At 42.2% G+C, this 23,200-nt stretch overlaps 1 protein-coding gene across 15 annotated transcripts in view; it reads right to left on the bottom strand.

The window, feature by feature from the left end:
• The window catches only part of ARHGAP17 (Rho GTPase activating protein 17), a 106,804-nt gene that overhangs the window by 49,432 nt on the left and 34,172 nt on the right, over positions 1-23,200 (bottom strand). For all 15 annotated transcript variants that reach the window (XR_011647196.1, XR_011647197.1, XR_011647198.1 and 12 more), the window contains 5 exons: positions 16,219-16,258; positions 12,816-12,920; positions 6,014-6,087; positions 3,783-3,894; positions 3,484-3,560 (listed from right to left, as the gene is read on the bottom strand). Coding sequence is in view for 11 of the 15 variants with exons in the window: in XM_058286247.2 (XP_058142230.1) it covers positions 3,484-3,560; positions 3,783-3,894; positions 6,014-6,087; positions 12,816-12,920; positions 16,219-16,258 (408 nt within the window). In the remaining 4 variants the exon portion in view is untranslated. The remainder of the gene's footprint in view (positions 1-3,483; positions 3,561-3,782; positions 3,895-6,013; positions 6,088-12,815; positions 12,921-16,218; positions 16,259-23,200) is intronic.

Below are 23,200 nucleotides of genomic sequence, written 5' to 3'. Positions count from 1 at the left end.
GGGGGGAACACAACCCCGCTGCCACAGGTTTCTACATGTGCCCATCCTCCGCCAGAGGATGCCATGACCCAACGCACTATTACTGTCCTTCCTGGGGGTGCGAAACCATCGCCCATGGATGGTCCGGCGCCCCTAACAAAGACCCATACCTCACTCTCCAGCGTAATGCTACTCGATGGAACACCATCACACTCACAGTCAAAGACCCCAACTCCGACCTCTGGTTACGAGACCGCATGTGGGGAGCCCGCCTGTATGCAGTAGGCTACGATTACGGCGCCATTATCACTATAAAAAAGGAGCCAATTCCCACACGTTCCACCCCAGTGGGCCCAAATCAGATTTTCAATCCTCCAAAGGCACAGCCCCCTTCTCTGCACCGCTCCACCTCACCTGCTCCTTCGCCCGGCACCCCCCTCGCCACTGCCTCCCTCAGCTCCCACAACCCCAAGCCTCGCTTACCCCCTACTCTGTACCCCAGCCCCCTCCTGTCGCCACCCTTTTAGGTCTTGCTGGAGCAGGCACGGGGATCGCCGCCCTTGCCCTCCGGCAGGCGGTCGATCAAGATATTACCTATCTCTCTCCTCCCGTACCTGCTCCCATTCCTAGGCCCCCTTATCATTATCCTCTTAGCCCTCACTGTGGGCCCCTGGGCCATCAGAAGGATAGTCCACCTTGCCAAAGATCAAGCCAATGCAGTGTTCAGCTCCTTTGTACAAGTCCACTACCAACGCCTCGCCACCGCTGAGTCCCCCACCAGCCGTCCACCTCGCCCCTTCCGCCCGCACCACCTACTCCAGACCGCACGCCTATAGCTTCTTGTCTTCCTCCCCTCACTTCTCCCCAATTGTTCCTCCCCCTTGGGCGGGGGGTCCGGGGACATCACGAGCCCGTTTCGCTGGCAAGGCTCGGCGCGTGCCAGGCGCCGGCGTGCACCGACCCTAATGGCGGGCACATGCGTCCTGGCCAGATGCTATGTCGTCCGCTCACGGCCAGCCGGTCCTCGTGGTCTCCCCCTACCCCTCGTCCTATTCCAGTACCCGTCCTTATAACCTCCTTTTCCTCCTCCTCCTCATAATCCTTGTCTTTTGTTGCTGCGCACACCGAGTTATTCACACCCACAGTGCGCACCAAAACTTGTTGCCTCTATTTCCTTTTAAAAACAAAAGGAGCAATTGTTGCCGCCTTTCTCCACCCCTCCTCCCCTTCCAGCCCCCGCCGTCCTTCCCGCCAGTCCCGCCCATATTGCCAACCCACAATCTGCCCTCTTCCCCAGTAACTGCTTACCTCAGGTCTATCCATCAGCTTAAGCCTGTCCACAGCCGCCTCTTAGCCAACCCTCCCTTCATCACGCCCCTCCCTCTACCCAACCCTATATAGCTAAGTGTACTTCCGTAATAAAGCAGACCTGTTCTTGCGCTCAAGCGGTCTCCGTGGTTTTTCCCCAACCGCGCGTCCCCCACACCTGGAGAACCGGTGCTCCCTCTTGGGGCACCCCCCGCCGGTGGTTCGGCAGGAGCAAGCCCCCCCAACTCTTGGGCCTGAGCGAGGACGAAACCCTCTCGCTCAGCTACACTAAGCTATGTGATCTTGAGCAACAACTTAACCTCTCCATGCCTCAGTTGCATCTATAAAACTAAGATAACAACTACCACTTGCCTTATAGAAGTGTCATAAGGAGTAAAAAAAAACCCCAAATATGTGTGTGTGTTAGTGTGTGTGTACATATGTCTGGCATATGACATATTTCCACTTACTGTTTGCTATTTCATTTTCTTCCAGGGAAAGGCCATTGGAATAGTAGAAACAAAGAAGTATTTACTTGTGTCACTTTCTCCCATACCCACTTTGCCTAATTAAAGGACAGGACCATGAGTGTAGGATCAAGTATCAGTGGTTGAAATCTCCTACGGGATATGTGTATTGTTGATATAATAATCCTGGTAGATATCCATCTATAACAGCGTTCAAAAAATTCCATGAGGGAACATTCACTTCCTTGTTAAGTCACTCATTTCATTAACCGTTCAGAAAATTCTTCCTTATTGTAAGTAAAAATGACCTCAGGGTAGGCTCCACTCTCTGGTCCTGGTTCTGTTGGAAGGATACACATGTAAGGAGACTGTGGACTTTGCAGCCAGAATCCCAAGTCTGCCACTTATTCTCTATTTGTCCTGAAGCAAGTCATATAGATAATGTAGGCAGGTCTCCTTTTATCTATAAAACAAGGTGAGTAGTTTCCTCTCATACATAGAAGATTTTACATTAACCTCCTAACCAGTTCTCTCTTCAATTCTTGAGATACCTTTATACTTTGGCTGCGCCACAGAGTCATGCACACGGCAAACACCCAGTTGATATCTGTTGTAAGCATAAATGGGCAAATGAACAAGGACTGGTGGGGGAATCTAATGAGCTAACGTATGTATACAGTTCAATGCCTGGCATTTGGCAAATGCCCATTAAATGGCGGCAACGATCATTTTTGCCATGCACTAATTTCTAGATGTACCTTTTAATTATCTCAACATTTCTGAAATCAGAATATGTCTTAACAATTGATATGAACATTTAATGGGTAGTGTCTTTTTCTTTCTTTTGTTGTTTTTTTTCTCCAAAAGCTGGCATTAAGTCAGTAATACAACTGGTACTCATGGGTATCTTAGAAACATGGAAGGGTAGCATTGTTGCAGCCATTTTCTAAGACTTCTCTAATTTGCAGAGGTTATAGAAATTAATAGAAAGCATCAGACATGTAGGAATTCAATAAATGATAGCTATATCTCCATATATTTGTCAGTCATCTGCCTACAAAATAAAAAATATTTACTCTCTGCCCCTTCATGGAAAGTCTGTTGACCCTACAATAAAGTATGAGAAAGGACGGGGGCCAGTGGTTGCCTTCCTATTCCCAACTCCCTCACACCCAAGAAAAAAGTCATCACTGATGCTACAGAAGTTACTGATAAAATTCCATTAAGGACAAAGCTGAGGCTGGAATTCAGCCATAAATTGCTACAGTCCACATCAATCCATGAGTCAACAGCCCTTGGAGTAGGATTTGATCTACCTGAGTTCCTCCCTTTTGAGCACAGAATTTCTTGATGATGAAAGGGAATTATAACTGCATCCTCAGGAGCTGTTAAGGTCATATATCTGTTCATTCTTACAATCTACTATCCCAAGACCTATACTATTAGAACTGTCTGCCATTGTCTCCATGCCCCACCCCAATACACATACTTTTTTCAATTTTTCTCTGCCTTCTTTCACCATCAGTTCACTAATAACAGCATGTCACATTCTAACAACAGCCCCAGTGCCAAGCATGGGAGGTGTAAGAAGGCTGTGACTTAATCTCTCAACCCAGTGCATGGATTTGTGCCTACTCACAGTAGTTTTTCTCCTGCAGTGTTGGGGATGGCGATGGTTGCTGGGTAAGTGACATGATATAATTATTGGTTACGTACAGCTTTACTATACCTGGCTCTGACCGAATCCCAGTCTAACACCAATTTAGTGAGCTGTTTCCTCTGTTTCTGGATATTGGGGATCTCCATCTGGAAATAAGAACATACCAAGTGGGATGAGCTTTGGGTTTCTAAACTTAACAGTATTTATTTATGAAAAGGATTTTGCATCCCAAATTTAAGTCCCTTATTTATAAAAAGAAGTATAAATTAGAGCCACTGGGCATTGTTAAAGTGACAGACACTAGTGAAGCATGTGCCACACAATCCACTCCAGGCTCAGCTCTTCTATGCCACAGAGAGCACACCCACCTCAGCTATGCCACACAGAGGGTCCACAATCTCTTTCTCAACAAAGACTTCATGCTGAGAGAGTTCTAGAGCCAACTGATTCTCAGCATCTCCACACGTCTCCAGCATCTTCCTTTAAAAACAAGACACCCAAAAAGAACACTGATTAAATCAGGTACCTGAATGTCATGTTGAGCCACTACTGTTCTCTATATGATGAGAATACATCAGGGAGCTGGACAAGAGAGTTCTGAAAAATATGATAAACTTAGGGCACCCACATAAAATATAAGGTCATAGATTTTTTATTTATTTCTCTCCCCTTCCCCCCATCCCAGTTGTCTGCTTTCTGTGTCCGCTTGTATTCTTGCCAGTGGCACCAGGAATCTGTGTCTCTTTTTGTTGCATCATCTTGCTGTGTCAGCTCTCCGTGCGTGCAGCACCACTCCTGGGCAGGCTGCACTTTTTTCGCCCTGGGCGACTCTCCTTATGGGATGCACTCCTTGCACATGGGGCTCCCCTACGCGGGGGACACCCCTGCATGGCAGGGCACTCCTTGCACGCATCAGCACTGTGTGTGGGCCAGCTCATCACATGGGTCAGGAGGCCCTGGGTTTGAACCCTGGACCTCCCATGTGGTAGGCAGATGCTCTATATGTTGAGCCAAATCTGCTTCCAGGCCATAGATATTTTTCTGCCTTAAAACAAGAGACTATCTCAGGTGTGTATTTTGTGGCTATGTGCATGTATAAGCAGCAAGGTTCACAACCTACTCAAAGATTAGGTTCCCTTCTCAGGTGAATATCAAGTGTTCTCAAAATTACCCTGACAATCTCTTAAATCACAGGTAAGGTTCATTACAGGCTGCTTTTCTGTTGAGCCTAGGCAGTGCTTCCCCCAAAGTTAATGCAGATGCAGTGAGATGATGCTGCTGGCTAAAATTTGGAAGGCATGTTCAGTGAAAATCATATTTCTTTTTGTTTTGCTGTTGACTAGATGGTTGACACTGCATGAAATACACATTGCAAATAATTCAACTCCACTATCTCTGTCCTTAACCTCTACTCCAGCCTCTTTCTCTTCCTTCCCAATCTTGTCCCTCTACCTCTCTTTAGAGTTCTTTTAGAAATATGTGTGGACCTGGCAGGAGGCAGCCATGGTGCTGTGGTTAAGAACAGGATCTCCAGTGCTGGACTGCCTGAGTTTGAATACAGGCTTTGCTATTTACCAGCCATGTGGCCTTGGGTAATTTATTCACCCTCTCTGCCAACTTCTGTGTTTGTGACATGGAGGTATTCATAAAACCTACCTCCTAGGGTTGTTTAGAGAATTAAATGAGTTCTTACACAAGAGTATGCAGAACAGTGCTAGTACACAGCAAGCTCCCTATTAGCACCTGAGATCATGGTGACAAAGGAAATCATCTGCGGAAGCAGAAATATGGAACCACACCCAGGCTGGAGGGAAAACAGGAATGCCTGCATGTGGGCATGGGCCACCCTCCCCTCCGGGCCAGTGCCCCCAAATATGGGAGCAGAGAGTGGACAAAGGAAGGGTGAAGAGTGGGAGAAAAGCATTTTCCTTCAGAGAAGGAAGGGAGGATCATAGGGTGTACAGGATGGCAAATCCAAGGAAATAGGCTGACAGTTCAAAGACCATGCCCTGTTGGGCAGCATGTTATAGTAAGAGAGAGTAAGGAGGATTAAAGGCACTGGCCACAATGGAGAAGCATTATTTCCCTCTTCCAGTGAAAATAGCTTTAATATAGGGTATTTATTTATTCAAATAATACATGCCCATTTTGTTAAAAAAAATAACAATCTAAATAATTCAGAAACATCTTTAGACAACCACCACTGACATTTTGGTGACCACCCTTGCAGGAGGTGATTCTTAAGGGGTGAAAAGGACTGGTCAGAATTTATAAATCTAAGTCGACAACTGGAAAAGTGAAGGGCTGAGTTCTTTACACTGAAGTCAAAGGGAATAGACTTCGTCAGTAGTCCAATCCTATCCAGATTTGTTTCTGCTAAAGAAAAATTGTCCAGCCACCCAGCAGCCTTGTCCCACTTCTTCCACGAAGCCTGAGCCATTCTCTGGGCGGATGAGCTGTGCCATCATGTGCCATCATGAGCCATCATGCTTACGTTCCCTCTGGTCATACAGGGGGCTACATGCCATGTACACCACTGTGCCCGAACACCTCCAACCATCCAGAGGGCACTCGGCTTCTGCAAGCAGATGACTCTTACCCCAGGAGAGAATCTTCTAGCTGGGCAGATGCTTCTTGCATATTCTGAGCGAGAGCAGTCAGAGGGAGTTTTTTCTGGAAAGCAGAAGACAGTGTATTCTTTTAATTATTTGACACTCATTTTCAATTATCTGCTTCAAATCATTATTCATTGGTTTTTCCCTCTAGGCAAATTACTCAGGGAAGAGACAGCCTGCCTGGGTTCAAATTCTTGGGTCAAAAGTATTAGTTGTGGGAGCAGAAGTGGCTCAAACCATTGGGCGCCTCCCTCCCACATGGGAGGTCCCAGGCTTGGTTCCCAGTGCCTCCTAAAAAGAAGACGAGAACACAACTAACAGATATGGAGCGCAAACAGCAAGTACAAACAAGGACAGGGGTGGGTGGAGAAATAAGTAAATAAATCTTAAAAAAAAATAGTTTAGTTGTGTCACTTAATTTCTCTGTGCCTCAGTTTCCTCAAGCCTGGAAAATATGGATGATAATAGTTTCTATGTCAGAGGCTGCTGTTAACTAAAGATGTTCAATGTCAAATACCTAACAGTAAATAATAAATGTTAGCTGCTCTAATAATAATGAATATTATTATTAATTAAGTGCATAACATGTCCCAGACACTGGGCTCAGTAGACCCAGACCTTGCTCTCCAAGTGATTATCATGACAAATAAAAACAATAAAATTTTCAATTTCAGGGAGCAGATGAAGCTCAAGCAGTTAAGTGCCAGCTTCTCACATGGGAGGTCCTGGGTTTTATCCCCCGTGCCTCCTAAAAACCATTCTTAAAATTGGCTTTTAATTTGGCGGTAATCTTAAAGATTAAATTTAGTTAAATACCTAAAAACATGTAGCTAAATGTGCAAGAAAAAAGTTTTAAATGCTTTTAGTTATGAAGCCACTTATTTTCCCATCAGAGCTTTGTTTTCAGCTGGAATTGACTCCAAGGATCAACCTCATCCAATGCTTTATTCTACAGTCAAGGACACTGAAGCCCAGGGAGGTGAAGAGGCCTGGCCAAGCACCCAGAGGGAAACAAAGCCACACCTTGGTCCCAGAAGGTCCAAACCACTGGCCAGTGGTTCTGATATAGCCTGTGCATAAATTCAAAATTGTTTCCAAGTGTACCTAGTCCCTAAAAGTCCAATAAGTAATATAGGCCCTACAGTCTTTGAATGTTCAGAAAGGATGTAAGACTGAAGGGGTATTCAAGGTTGCATTCAGACGAAATGTGGAAGATATGCTAAATCCAAGCTGTGGAAGATATGCTAAATCCAAGCTGGCTTGGAATGTGGGGAATATGTAACTCACCTAGAGGAAATAACCTATCTGATACTCAGATGAAACACTGAAGAAACTAACCAAAGGTCTGTTTGCATACCATCACCGTTTGTCTCCCTAATCCTATTTCTTCTGTATAAAAGGGACTGAAAAATGCTATTCCAGGCTCGGTTTTTATTAGGACAGAAGTCCCCCAAGTCAGAGTTCTCATGTCCTGGCCGTCAATACCACGCACACCTGACTTCTCTACAACAGTTCATCTCAGAATATGAGAAGAGACTCAGAAAGTGCCAACTGAGTTGGTTATACCACCATACTCTGCTAACAAAAATGCTTTTGATTCTACAGGCCCCTGTGTAATTTTACCTTCTCTGTAGAAAAGGCACTCATGCCAGAGACCACAGGGGCCATCTTACTATAGTCACCCTCTGCTGTGACCTCTGGCATGTTACATTACCTCCTGTTTCTACCTCCAGAATGCTCCAACTGATACTTTTATACATGCACTCGCTTGTGTTGTACAGATGATCTCTGGGATATATCTATATCTATATCTATATATGAAACTGCTAATACTGGTGGCCTCTAGTGGGGCAGCGGGCTGGATGCTCAGGGATCAGGGATGGGAGAGACTTTATTTAATGTTCTTCTGTATATTCTGTATATACATGTGAATGTATAGTCTATTCAAAACAGTAAACTGAAATTTAAAAATAGCAAATATATTTACCCACGCACCTTTCTCCTATTCAAAGTTATTTTCAAAGAAATCAACGTTCAAATAAAAAAAATAAAACTGGTTCTATCTGCCTCACAAGGAGACTATTTGCAGTTTCCGCACTTCTAGTGAGGTGGGCTATGGATGGGAGGCTCTTTGTCTCTTCGGAGATAACCTTAACCAAAGCTATCTGTCCTGACTTGTGGGTGTGGGATGATGATAGGCTGCAGCCCTGCCCTTGGTAACTATGGCAAAGACTCTAGTCCCAGGAAACAGTTTATCAATGCAAACTCTATAAATTTTAAATATTCAGGGAAAATGCAAACCAATGTGCTAAAAGCTTATCTAGAATGTATGAAGTCCATGCTAAAAGCTTACCTAGGATGTGGAAGATATATGCTAATTCAAGCCTATTGAGAACTGAAACAAAAGAACCATTTGGCCTTTCCTCTCTGTATAAAAGGAACTCAAAAATCTTGTTCCGGGTTCGGGTTAGAAACAGGGTTAGAAACAGAAAACTCCCGAGTCTGGCCGACCGTCAATAACCATTTTTCCTTCTCAAAATCATTCCTGAGTCCTGGTCTTTCTATATGCAAATAATTGAACCTCTCTCAAATTCTACATCACTAGAACATGAAGCTATGAGAAAATGGTGTGCTCTCATCATAGTAAAAAGAAGTTAATTTATATGTTTTAGTTATGCTATTCTAAGGGAATTTAAATATAGGATATTAAGCAATAACCAAGAGAAATATACTTTGTCCTACTCTGGGACTGTATGAGTCAACATACAACAATAACAGAAAAGTCTATTTTGACAAATACCTCAAGTTCCCAGTTGTAAATAGCCTTGTGGCTTCTTTGCCTTGACCCCAGAGGCATACAAATCCTATTCCCCGATGTAAATAAGTAAGGAAATCTTGCTTAACACATAAACCCATTGATGAAGATGTTGTCTATCAATACTGAATTCTTCCACAGAGAAGGTTTCAGGCTCCCCAGAGCTGAAGAGTTTTTCTATTATCAGTGTGTAATTTTAAAAGCTCCAAAGTCCTAACTTGTAAAATGCATGCAATCACCAACTGCACAAAAGAGAACCAGTTCCTGATCTAACACGTCCACAACACAAGCTCTGCTGAATTAGCAGCTTGCGCTGACAAGGCCACCTGCCCTATCTCTAGCACATGCATAGGAGCTTCTGATGGGAGTTGTCTTTGGGAGTAACTCCTGTGTTTTTTTGAGCCCTACAGATTGCTCTTGTTTTCTCCATAGTATATAATCTCTTGTGTAAACATCTGATTCTTTTATCATGTTCATGGCAACTCCTCTTTCCATGAAAAAAGTGTGGAGCTTTAAATCTTCGGTGCTTTTGTTTGAAGTTGGGAAAGGAGGCTAAGGTGCTAGATTTTAGAGATGAGGGTCAGGCACTTTTGCCCCCTGCTGCCCCTTCATCTGGACTATGTCTGTGGCAGTTTGGGATTATTTATGAACCCCCAAAAGAGAAAGATTATGTTTGTAAACTATTCTTCTGGGTTGGAAGAATAGTTAATTATACCTTTTAATTATACTAGATTCAGTTGAGGGGCCCTTGATTATATTACCTGTTAAAATTAGGGTTGTGATTCAACCATATCAGTAAGGCATAACTCAGGTTCTATCCCTTGCCCCTTGGTAAGCCGATATAAATGGATACTCCAGAAGACATGTAGGAAAAGTATAAGTACCCTTTATAAAAGCCAACAGATTTCTGGTACTTTGCATTAGCATTCCTTTGGCAGACTAATACAATGCCCAACACCTAATGCTAATTTCCCTCCTTTTCTGTTAGGCATCACCTCCTCCAGGAAGCCTCAGCTGACTACTCCTTTCCTCCTTTGGTATCCATTCTTTTTTTTATTTTTTAAGATTTATTTATTTATTTAATCCCCACCCTGGTTTGTCTGTTCTCTGTGTCTATTTGCTGCGTCTTGTTTCTTTTGTCCACTTCTGTTGTCGTCAGCGGCACAGGAAGTGTGGGCGGTGCCATTCCTGGGCAGGCTGCACTTTGTTTCGCGCTGGGCAGCTGTCCTTACGGGGCGCACTCCTTGCGCGTGGGGCTCCCCTACGTGGGGGACACCCCTGCGTGGCACGGCACTCTTTGCGCGCATCAGCACTGCGCATGGGCCAGCTCCACACGGGTCAAGGAGGCCCGGGGTTTGAACCGCGGACCTCCCATGTGGTAGACGGATGCCCTAACCAATGGGCCAAGTCCGTTTCCCTGGTATCCATTCTTGGTCTTCCCATAAGACCTTGTGCATATTTTGTTTATCACATTGTTTTATAATTATCCATTTGTGTGCATATCCCCCTACCTTTAAGATGGAGATTACATCTTATTCATCTTGTATCTTTAGCACTTGTACATAGTAAGTGTTTAACAACTTGCTTGTTTATAATCAGTATATGTAATATTTGGGCTGAGTCTCTAAGCACTGCAGACAAGGAAACAAGAATACACACAAATGTGAGAAGGACAATGATGTATTTGGGGCCCGTTGGGCACTAATTGGCTAGAATGCAGGGTGAATAGGAGGAAGCTGGAGACAATGAGGCTGATAAGACAAAATGGGATTGGATTAAAAAGGGTTTAAGTCATGCTAAAGAGCTTGGACTTTATCCCAAGCAAAGGGAATTGGCTCATGTTCCTCACTAGCATTTAATTTTTAATTAAAAAAAAATTTTTTTAAAGTTTTAGAGCAGACCACTGGCATTTGGAGACAGTTCTTTGTGTAAAGCTAGCCCTTCAGGCACTGAAGAACATTTAGCATCTTGGTCCCCACCCTCCAAATGCCAGTAGTATCCCCCACTTGTTATGACAACCAAAATGTTCCTACATATTTCCAAATGTCCCCAGAGGAATAATTCTGGTCCCTGTTGAGAACCACTTGGCTAAGATTTTTGTAAGCAGGCAGATGACAGGATTGATTTGTATTTTAGGAAACCAATTCTGGGGATCAGGCTGAAGGCAGGCTGAGAAGGAGAGAAATGAGAGGCATGAAATATAGTAGCTCAGGAGGTGACAACGACTGTCCAGGTCTGGCATTAAGATGAAGGTGGTGGAGATGGAGCAGAGGTGAGGAATTCAAAAGATATCCTCAGAAAGAATCACAGAACTTGCTGGTCAGGCAGCTCTGGGAGGATAAAATAAAAGGGAATATAAGATAACCTTACAGTTTCTAGCTTGCCTCATGGGGTGGATGGAATTCAAGAGAGGTAACACAGAAGGAAGAATGCATGCTAAAGTTAAAATAGACATGTAGTGGAGAAATTTTTTTGCTTGGTTAAAATGGCTTAAAAGTCCCTGGCACAAACACATCAGTTAGAAGGCATGAGAATGGAGGAGATGGCCTAGGGAATGTAAACACAAGAATAATGAGATGAGGATAGAACCTTAGGGAATGGCGACATTAAAAGGGCACACAAAGGGGAAGCCATGGCAAGAGGATGAGGAACGGTAGGGGCAGAACCAGTAGACTGGGTCTGGTTCTGATGGGCAGGGCCCAGCAGATATTCTTAGACTCATACGTAGATCCAAACTTCCACTCTTTTTACACAAGTACAGATTCTAAGTATTGTGCAAGAGAGGAGTAACCCTTTCTCAAGATGCCCAATAAATGTCTTTAGGGTAACACAGATCAGCTGCATACTAGTTCTTTCTTTTGACACATGTGGTCACAAACAAAACAAGATAGCACATTATAGCTTCCCTGTGTGCCACTGAAACCCTCACCTTCATGATATATGTGCTTCTAAGATTTAGTGTGTGCTCATAAGCTAACAACCTGTGAAACCAAACATGGAACTTCCTAAATACAAAAGGTACCCATGCCATACTGGTGGTATTCAGGAACAAAAATGTACCTTGACGTAGGTGTGCAATGGTTTGGCAACCTAGAGTTCATCCCTTTTCCTTTCCAGAACAGTATCCTGAATGTTCTTGGGGATCAAACCTGGCCTTGACAAAGTCTGTGTTCTAAGTGTGCGCTGGTTATACCAATCAGCACATGCCGTTTCCTTGCCTCAAACTCCTCCCTGCCATGGTAACTAGGGTGGGAAGCAAATGTTCAGGAATGGAGAATGTGACTCCATTCAAGTCAAAGCAATGGAAAGAGAATTCTAGCTGATGTGGCTCGGAAACAAGAAGCTTTTATACTCCATTAAGAAAACTACTGGGAAAAAAGCTCTCTACTTTTCCTGGGCTTACACAAGGAAGCAAACAGCCCTTGGAAGCTGTTGGTAGTCAAATCACAAGCATGAGGAGTGCCCTTCCTGCGATAAAGAAGACACTAAAGATGACAGAGGGGAGAGAAATTTTAAAAACCGAGGTTTTAGTTGCATCATTGATATGCTAAACCAAGTCTATCCTCAAGTTCACCCCAATCTCTGAACATGGGAGTTACTGAACGAATAAAATACTTCTTTATTCTAAGTCAGTTTAAGACAGGCTTTCTGCATTTTTTGCCATCAAAGAATTCCCAACTAACACTAACATGTCTATTCTCTTATCAATGACAAATGACCCATCAAGTCTTTAAAAACACCTGGAGAAAATTCAGTATGAGCAGGGCTTTCAGTCCAGGAGTGTTTTAAGCACAAAAGAATGATATGATGAGGCAGATGTCATGACTGTAAATGGTGATATAAAGTATACATCTACAGTTAAATCTGCTACTGCTTGGGGAAAAAAAAACACAAAAAACAACCAATCAAAGGGGTGAAAAAGCCACAGAGAGATGCAGGGACAGCAGCTTTGAATTGCATTTGATACTCACGTGTCTCCTCTCAGCATCTGTGCCATGTTGGCCCTGGAAGCACCCCATCAGGCGCTTGTGGGAATGGTGGCACACTGACCGCACCGTGTCCAGGCGCCGCTCAATCTGGTGAGAGAGAGGCAAAAGAGCCATGTGCAGGGCCAGAGAACAAATTCAGCCTCTTTCCTATGCAGTGTTCGCATGTAGGTAGGAAAAGCATCCCACAGTCTGCTTTAGCTCTTGAGAGCGAAGGGAAATAAATGGTTCCCACTAACCGACACCAGGGTTTCCCCCTCACCAGGGTTTCCCACTTTTGACATCTGGGGCTGGAAGCTTCTGTGTTGTTGGGGCTGTCCTGTGCACTGTAGGATGTTTAGGGACATCTCTGACTTTTACCCACTCGACACTAGTAGCAACCTGACCCCCTTCCCCCAAGTTGTGGCAACCAAAAATGTCTCCAGACATTGCAAAATATCTCCTGGAAGGCAAAATCGTTGTCAGCGTAAGGGCAGTCAGATTTTAGACCCTTCAAGACCGACTCTATCTGAAGGGAGTTTTGACTAAACATTCCGATCAGACTGCACAGCAACAGCACCGGCAAAGCCCCACTGCCAAAAGGGAAATGCCACAGGGGTACCTAGAAGCTGTCTCCTGCACAGGGCAACGGAGCCTTCCACATAAGACACATCAGCATCAGCAAGAAGAATCGAAATAAATGCCCACAATTTAAACTCAAGACTAGTGTTTTCAAGATGGTTTCTTGTTAGGCTTGGGGTGGGGTTTTTGTAAAACATCTAAAGCAGAATAGAGAGCCAGCAGTAAGTAACACTGATTTAGGGGATTATGATGAGCTTCCAAAAATATTATTGCTAGGAAAGGGCTGTTTATGGCAAAGAGAGTTGCTTTTTACTGGAAGGAATGCCAAAAATGTGTATTCTGATGACTCATTAAGAAGGAGAGCAGGTCCTTGGGGAAGCTTTCTATTTTAAAGAAAAATCAACAAATCAAAGCAGAATACATTTTGACCCCAAAACATTTAAGCCAATGAGATGGCTCTAAGCCTTTCTCTTCAAGGTCCTCATTGCATTGACAGCTTTTCTTCATATTGATGCCCCAATCACCAAGATTCTGAACTGGCAGGCAAGTTTATGTTTAGAAGTAGATGCCATGTCATCATCCCCAAATCTTATTATGACCATATTTCAAAACACTGGAAAACAAACACATTCTCTTTAGCGGGTCCTTAAACATGCAAAGCAGGCACTCAACCACTGCACTATACCCGCTCCACCTTAATTTAATTTTGATTTCAACTTTCACTAAAATATAAACCCCACCAGGACAGAGGCCTGTTTTGTTCACTGATTTATCCCAATAGCCTGAAATGATATCTAATATAAGAAAATGAAGGAGTTCACTCAGTATTTGTTAAAAGGACAGCTATATATTGAATATCCTTGCAAGGTATTAGAAAAAAAACAGTAAATAAATTGTGGTTCCTGCCCTATAGGAATTCACAGACTCCTGGGGAAAATTCAAAGCAAACAAAATAAAAGGCACTGTTTGCCTTTGCTCTAACAAAGATCTAAGGAAAGAGCTAGGAGAACACAAAGCAAATCAAAGGAAGCTTCACACCAGAAAAACACCAGAAAAAAATAATCTCGGTAGCTTGTGATAGTGAATAATAACAAATCACTGACATTTAGCACATTCCATGTACCAGGCTCTGTTTGTCAGTGCTTTACAAGTTTAACTCAATAAGCTACATAACAACCCTACAGGGTAGAGGCTATTATTGCCCTCACTTTAGAGAAATGGACCCTGAGGCAAAGGGAGGTTATGAAAATTTCCACGGCCACATGATCCATGGTCAGGAAAAGATGTGAGATTTAAACCCAGGCAGTCGCGACATTTGAACCCATGCAGTAGGGCACGAGAGGCTGCACTTCTAACTATTATTCTCCCTCTTTATAGGTAAAAACAACAGACATCAGAGGGGGAAAGTATTTATAGCAAGTATGCCAGACATGGATATCTATACTATAAAATGAGGAGGCCCTAGAAATTAACAGTCTTCAGACCCCAGTGGATGTTTGGATAAAAAGGACAAGAATGGACAGTTGCTGCCTGAGCCCCATGAGAACTCTGCCATCTTCAAACTGCCTGCAAGGGCCATCTGGTCCTCATCTTAGGGTTTCAAGGATTAAATGAGAAAATGTATGTTACTGATGAAGGATGTGGGTGGGAGAATACAGAAAAATCTAGGGTAGTTAAAGCTTGACTAGACCTACATGTTTGAAAATAGAGAAAAAGAGAAAAATCATCTATGAAATGCTGTTAAAATGACTGTCAAATAAATCTTTAAAAATATGTATCTTCTTTTCCTTAATAAAAACTTCTAGTCCTAAAAAACAAAACAAAATTTAAAAACCCCAAACAAACAACAGAAAGAATCCCTGTTGAAATATTTCACCAGCAGATGGTTGTCATAATTTTGAAGGTTGTTTTAACATGATGTGGTGGAAGCAGAATTTTTCTAAGTTATTTCAGTTTTTCTATAAAAGAAGAGACAGAAAGTCACCTGGGAACAGATCTATGTTCTTTGGGTACACACTTGAGTAGACCAGCTCTAGGTTATACAAGAGAAAAGCAAGGAAAACAGGCAAGGAATACTAGAAACTTCTGTACTTAGGGAATACTTCCCTAAGTATTCTGGTGGGGGTGGAGGTAGGGTTGGGCAAAACAATGTGCACAAACACCCAGTTCCAAAGTTAGGAAACCTGTTGAGAAACAGCCTGGAGTGGTTGTCAGGTAGCCCTGGCTGGGGTTCCCTGGCAGGAAATGCTCCTACTGGAAGAAGGAAAGTTGGGCTGATAACTTGAAGCTACCCTATGGCCTGCTCCGCACTCAGTACACAGTTGTCTTTCCAATAAACATTAAGCCACTGTCACTGAGACTCTAAGCTCCTCAGGATTTAACTCAGCCCACAGTCAAACCTTAGGGAACAAGCAAAATCACAGCACTAGGATGGGGTCAGGGGGGTCTCTGCTGCAGCTGGCAGAGTCTGTCCCATCAAGGGCATCAAAACAGCCGTGGATTAGAGTTTCTCAGGTTATCCAGGGACCGTGACCAAGCCCCGGGGCCAGTGCACTGGCCAGCCTGGACTGGCCCCTCCCTCCACGCTACCCCAACACCTGGCACTTGGAAGCAGGACTAGCCCCATGTGAACTACATAACATGACACCAAAGTTTCAGATCCCCTTTTGATTAATGTGCAACTCAACTGCTTTTCTTTCTGACTTAAAACTATGCTCACAACTTCATTCTTTCAGGTAAGGAGTATAAGCTTCGAGTCTCACCTATGGGGGTTTCTTCTTTACATGGCTTTAAACAGAGGACTTTTCAAAAGGTTATATTTTGTTACCTGTAACAGATCTTCACTGAGGACTTCTGTTTTCTCAGCTCTGTGGGAGAAATTAAAAATTCATTGTTACTAATCCAGGAATGAAAAGTAATTCATGAAATTTAATAATGATTACACTGGAATTAAAAGGACAACAGACAGAAATGAATGGCAACAAGGGGGAACATTTCACCAAGTTTTACATCAAAGGGCAACTTAAGCAAAACCAAAGAAAAACAAATAAACAAAAGTTTGCAAACACAAACAAAAAAATATCTAGAGCTGTGGTTCTCACACTTGAATGTGCATAAAATCACGAGGGGGTGGGGTGAGAGGGTTGGGGTGTTTGCTCTGATTTAAAATGCCAATTCCCAGGCCTTGCCCCCTAGAGATTCTAATTCAATAGGTTTGGAGTGAGATTCTGAATTTTTAACAAGCCCTTCCCAGCTCATAATTCCACTATAGGAGTTCCACAAACCACACTTTCAGAAAAGACTGCTCTAGAGAGGCTGAAACTTCAGTTCTTAAAATAAGCAATTCTTCGTTTAATAGTCTATTGAATCAAATTGGTCACAAGTCCAGAAACATTATGCAATGATACAAGTCTGGACCATCACACACAATAATTGAGCATTCCCTCCTTCAGATTTCTCCCCATCTTAAAAGAAAACAAAGTATCTTTACAACTTTCCCCCTTTCTTTGCTTTAGAACCACTATTAAAAAACTTCACCAACCTTCCCAGAAGATTAACATTATGGCCAGAAATCAGCAGAAAAGGATTAAATAATTTTTAAAGAAGGGTTTTCTCTGCTGAAGGGGCTGTGATATTGCCATACATAATACCCAGGATTATTAAAAATTGCCATTTTTACCATATGACTCAGCAATTCCACTTTAGATATATACCCAAAGAAAATGAAAACAGGACCTTAAACAGATACCTGTACACCAATGTTTATAGCAGCATTATTCACAATAGTCAAAAGGTGGAAACAATCCAAGTGTTCATCAACAAATGAATGGATAAACAAAATGTGGTATATACATACAATGGAATATTACTTGGCCGTAAACAAGAATGAAGTTATAAGACATGATGCAACATGGAAGAATGTTGAAAACACTATGCTCAGTGAAATAAGCAAGGTACACAAGGACATACATATATGTATTTCATTTATAAGAGATGGCTAGAAATTTAAAAATCTCATAGATAAAAAGTAGTTTCGAGGATACTGGAGGGGGAAAGGGAGCGTGCTTGTAAATTTTTTTTTTAATCAAGTTTCTTTCTAGGAACGAATAGAACCTGCCTTGCCTGAACTTAAAAATAGTTTTTCAAAATATAGCAGGGACTTTTAGGGAAAAAAACCTGACATTTTTTTTTACTTCTGGTTTGAATAGTGATGTGAGCCAAGTCATTTAACTTCCCTATCAAATTTCCATCAAAATGAACAAGGATTTTGTTTTATTAAGCGGTTTTATTGAGATATATTAACATACCATACAATCTATCCAATGTGTATAATTAATGGCTTTTAGCATAATCACAATATTGTGCATTCATCACCACAAAAAACTTTAGAACAATTTTATTATTCCAAAAAGAAAAACTCCATACCCCCTAGAAATCCTTCCCCAGCTCTACATAACCACCTATATAATTTAATTTTTATTAATTGACTTATATTTATATTTTATATAAATGGAATCACATAATATATAGTATTAATACTTTGTGCCTGGTTTCCTTCACTTAGCATATTTTTTATCTGATATTAACATCTTGTAGTATTAACATATCTATATTTAGTTTCAAAGAAAAAGGATTTTATATATGCAATTTGACCCATATTCATATTCCACATATGGTGTTACAATACTATTCAGTTTCTCCATGTTACATTTTTTACCTATCCTTTTAGAAATATAGGATATATAGTTTTCCCTTTTCTTTTTAAAGGAAAAGTCTGTTTCAGCCCTTAACAATATGTGGGAAAGGACATCAGTGAATCAATGAATCAATATTTTTGAAGCCTTTTCATAAGCTATGATGCAGAGTGGAAAGCTGCATAATCATGACCATGAAAGCAAAAGAAGGAAAAGCTGGTTCGGCCAGAAGATGTGGATGGGACCCCCTACCATGACCTCAACAGGCTGCTAAGCTTGGAGCAGCGTTGGTTGTGGGTGAGAGCAGGAAATACCATGGTGCACATCTCTAACCTATGCTCAGGACAATGGCTTATTAAATAAAGCAGGGGCATTGCCACAGAGGATTCCAATGCTGGTCATCAAAGCAGAGTCCCAGTTAACTCGGAGATACCTCTTTGAGTGGCTCACTCGCTGGTTTTTGCAGAAAACTGGAACCCTGACTGACTCAAGTACTTCCCAGGTCCAGAGGAGCAGAGCCTGAAGCCAAGGTCAAGGCTCCAGAAGAAACCCCAGAGGAAGCCAACTCTCAACCCTCTGAACATGGTCCATAAGCATTAGGCCAAAATGTGCCATCCCAGCCCTCACTTGGCATGCATGGTGGTGGGAATTGCTGAAGTGCCAAACATGGGAAGTCATGCCAGTTAGAGAAGTGGAGCAGGCCCCAGCTGACTGTGAGGCCAAGCAACCGGCCTCAAAAAGAAACCCGAACAGTAAGTGCCACAGGAATGTGCCTGTCATAGCTTCACCAACAGCAACCTCCATGCCTCTCACCAATAGCCACACCCCTCCTCTAGTAAGATACCACCATTGGATTGAGTAACTTCTGTCTTTTCTCTTCTGTCTAGGACCAAACATGAGGATGGGTACCTGTTCACTCCTGATAGAACCCATTCAACTCTGAAATCCCCCCAAATGCAGACCTTTTTCTTTAAGTATAAGTGAACAAAGAAAAGTCTCAGGACCTATTAAAATAGTCAGAACTTGAAAGAAGAGGGTCAACCTGAGAATCAGAATAAATATGTCCTCTTAGGAAACATTAAAAAAATAAATAAACAGAACAGGAAAACTTGTTTCAAAACCCCAACATGGGTTAGTAAGTGCTACAGTAACAGAATTAGTAACTGATCAGTGGTGTGTTGGAGTCAGCTCATGAGAGCCAATTATGGGCATCTTTTCCAATTCCTTGTTCCATGACCTTACATTGGTAACTTGAAATACAAACGACACAATCTGGGCTTTTTTTTTTCTGAGAGCCAGTCGTTAAGCATTTATCTGCATAGTCCTCCTACAATGGCCATAAAGAAAATAAGTAGTAACTTAAGGAAAATAAAAAAGTTGGTTGAAAAGATAATCATAGTAACTACAATGCTCAGCTGCAAATAATTGGACATAATAATGTAAATATCAGGGGAGCGGATGTGGCTCAAGCAGTTGAGCGCCCACCTCCCACACGGGAAGTCCCAGGTTTGGTTCCCCGTGCTTCCTAAAAAAAACAAAAACAAACAACAAGCAAAACAAATGATAAAACCAATGCAGGGAAGCCGATGTGACTCATGAGTTGAGGGGCTTCCGACATACAAGGCAACGGGTTCAATCCCTGGCCCCTGGTACCTCAAAAAATATATATAATGTAAGTATCAAATGATAATACACCCCAAAATGATAATATAACTGTGTTGGAAGGATGGAGAAGAGCTAGGAAGGTTTTACAAAAGCCCCAAATCCTCACCTATCATAATAGGAAGTGAACAGATAATACCTAAAATTGACAACTCAAAGGACAGCAGTTTTCACATATTATTTATAAATATGGATATAAGTAAATGCCAGAAAAAAAGCAAAATTTGAAAGTAGTTGCCTCTGGAGTGGGAGAATCTCTGAAAGAGTAGAAAGAGAATCCCTATTTTGTGATAAGCGTTTTACTATTACTTGACTTTTTAATTTGTTTAGTTATATTTTTAAGCTTGGTACGTTTTCAGATAAAGTACTTTAAATTCAAAGCAATGAGTCCAATTGTCAATCTTTTAAAAAGTACAACATAACACATATCTCAGCCCATCTCAAATACAAGGAAAATAAGCATACTTATTGTCCTTTTTTTTTGCAAACTAATAACTGGATCCTTTGTTTTAAATTTAGAGGTACTTTGTCTGAAAAGGTAGCTGGAGGCTGAGAGATACACTAAGCATATTTTATGAAGACATAAATGACATACTGTTTAAAAATAAGTTTATGGGCGGCGGACTTGGCCCAGTGGTTAGGGTGTCGGTCTACCACATGGGAGGTCCGCGGTTCAAACCCCAGGCCTCCTTGACCCGTGTGGAGCTGGCCCAGTGCAGTGCTGATGCGCACAAGGAGTTCCGTGCCACGCAGGGGTGTCCCCCATGTAGGGGAGCCCCACGCGCAAGGAGTGCGCCCTGTAAGGAGAGCCACCCAGCGCAAAAGAAAGTGCAGCCTGCCCAGGAATAGTGCCACACACACGGAGAGCTGACACAACAAGATGATGCAACTAAAAAAGAGACAGATTCCCGTGCCGCTGACAACAACAGAAGCGGACAAAAAAGAACACGCAGCAAATAGACACAGAGAACAGACAACTGGGGGGAGGGGGAAGGGGAGAGAAATAAATAAAAATAAATCTTGGAAAAAAATATAAGTTTATGCACTTTTTCCTGCCTTTGTGGGCACTTTATACATTATATTGATAAAATTAATTGTAGAAAATCTATATTTTAGAAAATATCCAATGTATCAATTTAACCAAATACTGGGGTTCATTAAAAATAATCTGTAATCAGAAAAGATTACTTTCCATTTAATTTTTTTTTAGGAGGTACTGAGGATTGAACCTGGGTCCTTACACATGGGAAACAGGCACTCAACCACTGAGCTACAATCACACCACAAGAAAAGATCACTTTCAAATGACAAATTATGACTGCAGAATGAAACATGCAAACTAGGGTGGCTCCCTCACTCAGAAATTCCCCACTGGCCTATATCTATCCCCACTTTTATTTTTAGGGAACCATGGCTGTTTTACCCACTCACCAAAATGTGGTCCAAACAACCTTGCCTCCCTCATCACTGTGACTGGCCCAAGGGTCAGCTCCTCCTTTGCTGAATGATTTTAGATGGTTTATCTTTATCAGAGAAGTGGAATTTTACCAAAGAAAAGTCCATCATTATTCAGAATACTGGCCAAAGTGCCCTTTCGATAAGGCATTTACATTTTAACCATAGCAACTGTCTTGTTTCCATTAAGTTTTTTAAAAACTTCACTAAGAAAGCAAACAGAGCCAAGAGAATTTTCAAAGCACCTAAAGATAAAAAATTACAATAATAAAAATACTTGCTAAATTGGATTGTCTTAAACCAGACATTTTATTGCACAGATCTAAACTTTTTGCACATAGGCTTTTCTGCTTTGTCAGTCTTTTTTGCGTCCAATGTTTTGAGCTTGAAAACACACTTGAATGTTTCCTGTCTGTAACTGGAAAAACAATATGAAGCAGGAAGGAACGTCCAGCTCACCATTTTACTCTGGGGTTTGTTTTTTCCTATGCAAGCCACTCTGCAATTTCACTAGTCATTCAGAGGAGGTTTACTTAGGCAAGATTTTTATTATATTTGTCACGTTTGTAAAGCACAAAATTTTCTCCTCAAAATTCCCAGAGCCTAAAAGCAAAGGTACTGTGCAAGCTTGATATGTTCACCTTTTCCCTAGACTAGTGGGGTAATGTCCAACATTTCAGTTGTGGTTGACAGGATGTTTCACTCAGCCTACTTACTGGGAGAGCAGAAAAAAGAAATGTTCCCATCTGGAAATGCTCAACAAATGCTTAAACTAGGAGACAGGTCAAAGTAAAATTTCCAATTCGTGTGACAATTTTCATCTCTAGTCATGGATTTCTGGAGGAGTTATTGCTACCTATACACTCAAAAGCCAACCACCACTATAGTGGACCACCATTTTGTTTCCTAGGACACGGACCACTGCATTCATACATCTTCATAAAACCTATATTATGAGTGAATGGGCTTCTGAGCCAGGGAGATAAATGGTCAAGTCCACACCAACAATGCATACTATGTTCTTCCAAGCACTAAGCATCACTGACCTTGTTCCTGCAGGATGGTGAGCTCCATGGGGTCAGAGAACATGTTTATCTTAGATGTCATGCCTCCCCCAGCACCAGCTTGCCACACAGTGGATGCTCAGTTAATATACACTGAATGAATGAGTGAAAAAAAAATTGTTTTCACAAAAAGAAAAAGTTTAAAGAAGAAATTTCTAGATTTCAAGAGGTTACAAAAAAATTTAAAAATATATAGAAGAACAGTCATATATGTGTGGAGTTGCCTGCTGCAGTAAAATCAGCAATGAACAAAACCAAAATGATATAGCCTTTTGATCATTTTTATTTTTTCATTTTTTTTAAATTTTTTTAAAGATTTATTTATTTATATTTATTTCTCTCCCCTTCCCCTCCCCCAATCCGGTTGTCTGTTCTCTGTGTCTATTTGCTGCGTCGTCTTTGTCCGCTTCTGTTGTTGTCAGCGGTAGGGGAATCTGTGTTTCTTTTTGCTGCGTCATCTTGTTGTGTCATCTCTCTGTGTGGGCGGCGCCATTCCTGGGCAGGCTGCACTTTCTTTCGCGCTGGGCGGCTCTCCTTATGGGGCGCACTTCTTGCGCGTGGGGCTCCCCTACGTGGGGGACACCCCTGCATGGGGCGGCACTCCTCGCGCTCATCAGCACTGTGCGTGGGCCAGCTTCACACGGGTCAAGGAGGCCTGGGGTTTGAACCACGCACCTCCCATGTGGTAGATGAACACCCTAACCGCTGGGCCAAGTCTGCTTCCCTTGATCTTTTTTAAATACTGAAACACCACAAAAGAGTAAAACCATTCATATTACCAGTTTTTAAAATTTTATATTAAAAAGCAAGTGAAAGCCTTCCCTCTACATATCCAATCTTATATCCCAGAGGCAACCACCGCTACCAATTTTGAATATATCCTTCCTGAATTTTCTCTACATTTAAACTAGTGGTTCTCAACCTGAGGTGATTG

Source organism: Dasypus novemcinctus, chromosome 23 (assembly GCF_030445035.2).
Source record: "Dasypus novemcinctus isolate mDasNov1 chromosome 23, mDasNov1.1.hap2, whole genome shotgun sequence".
Classification (NCBI taxonomy): domain Eukaryota; kingdom Metazoa; phylum Chordata; class Mammalia; order Cingulata; family Dasypodidae; genus Dasypus; species Dasypus novemcinctus.
This window is presented reverse-complemented; position numbering and strand designations above follow the sequence as displayed.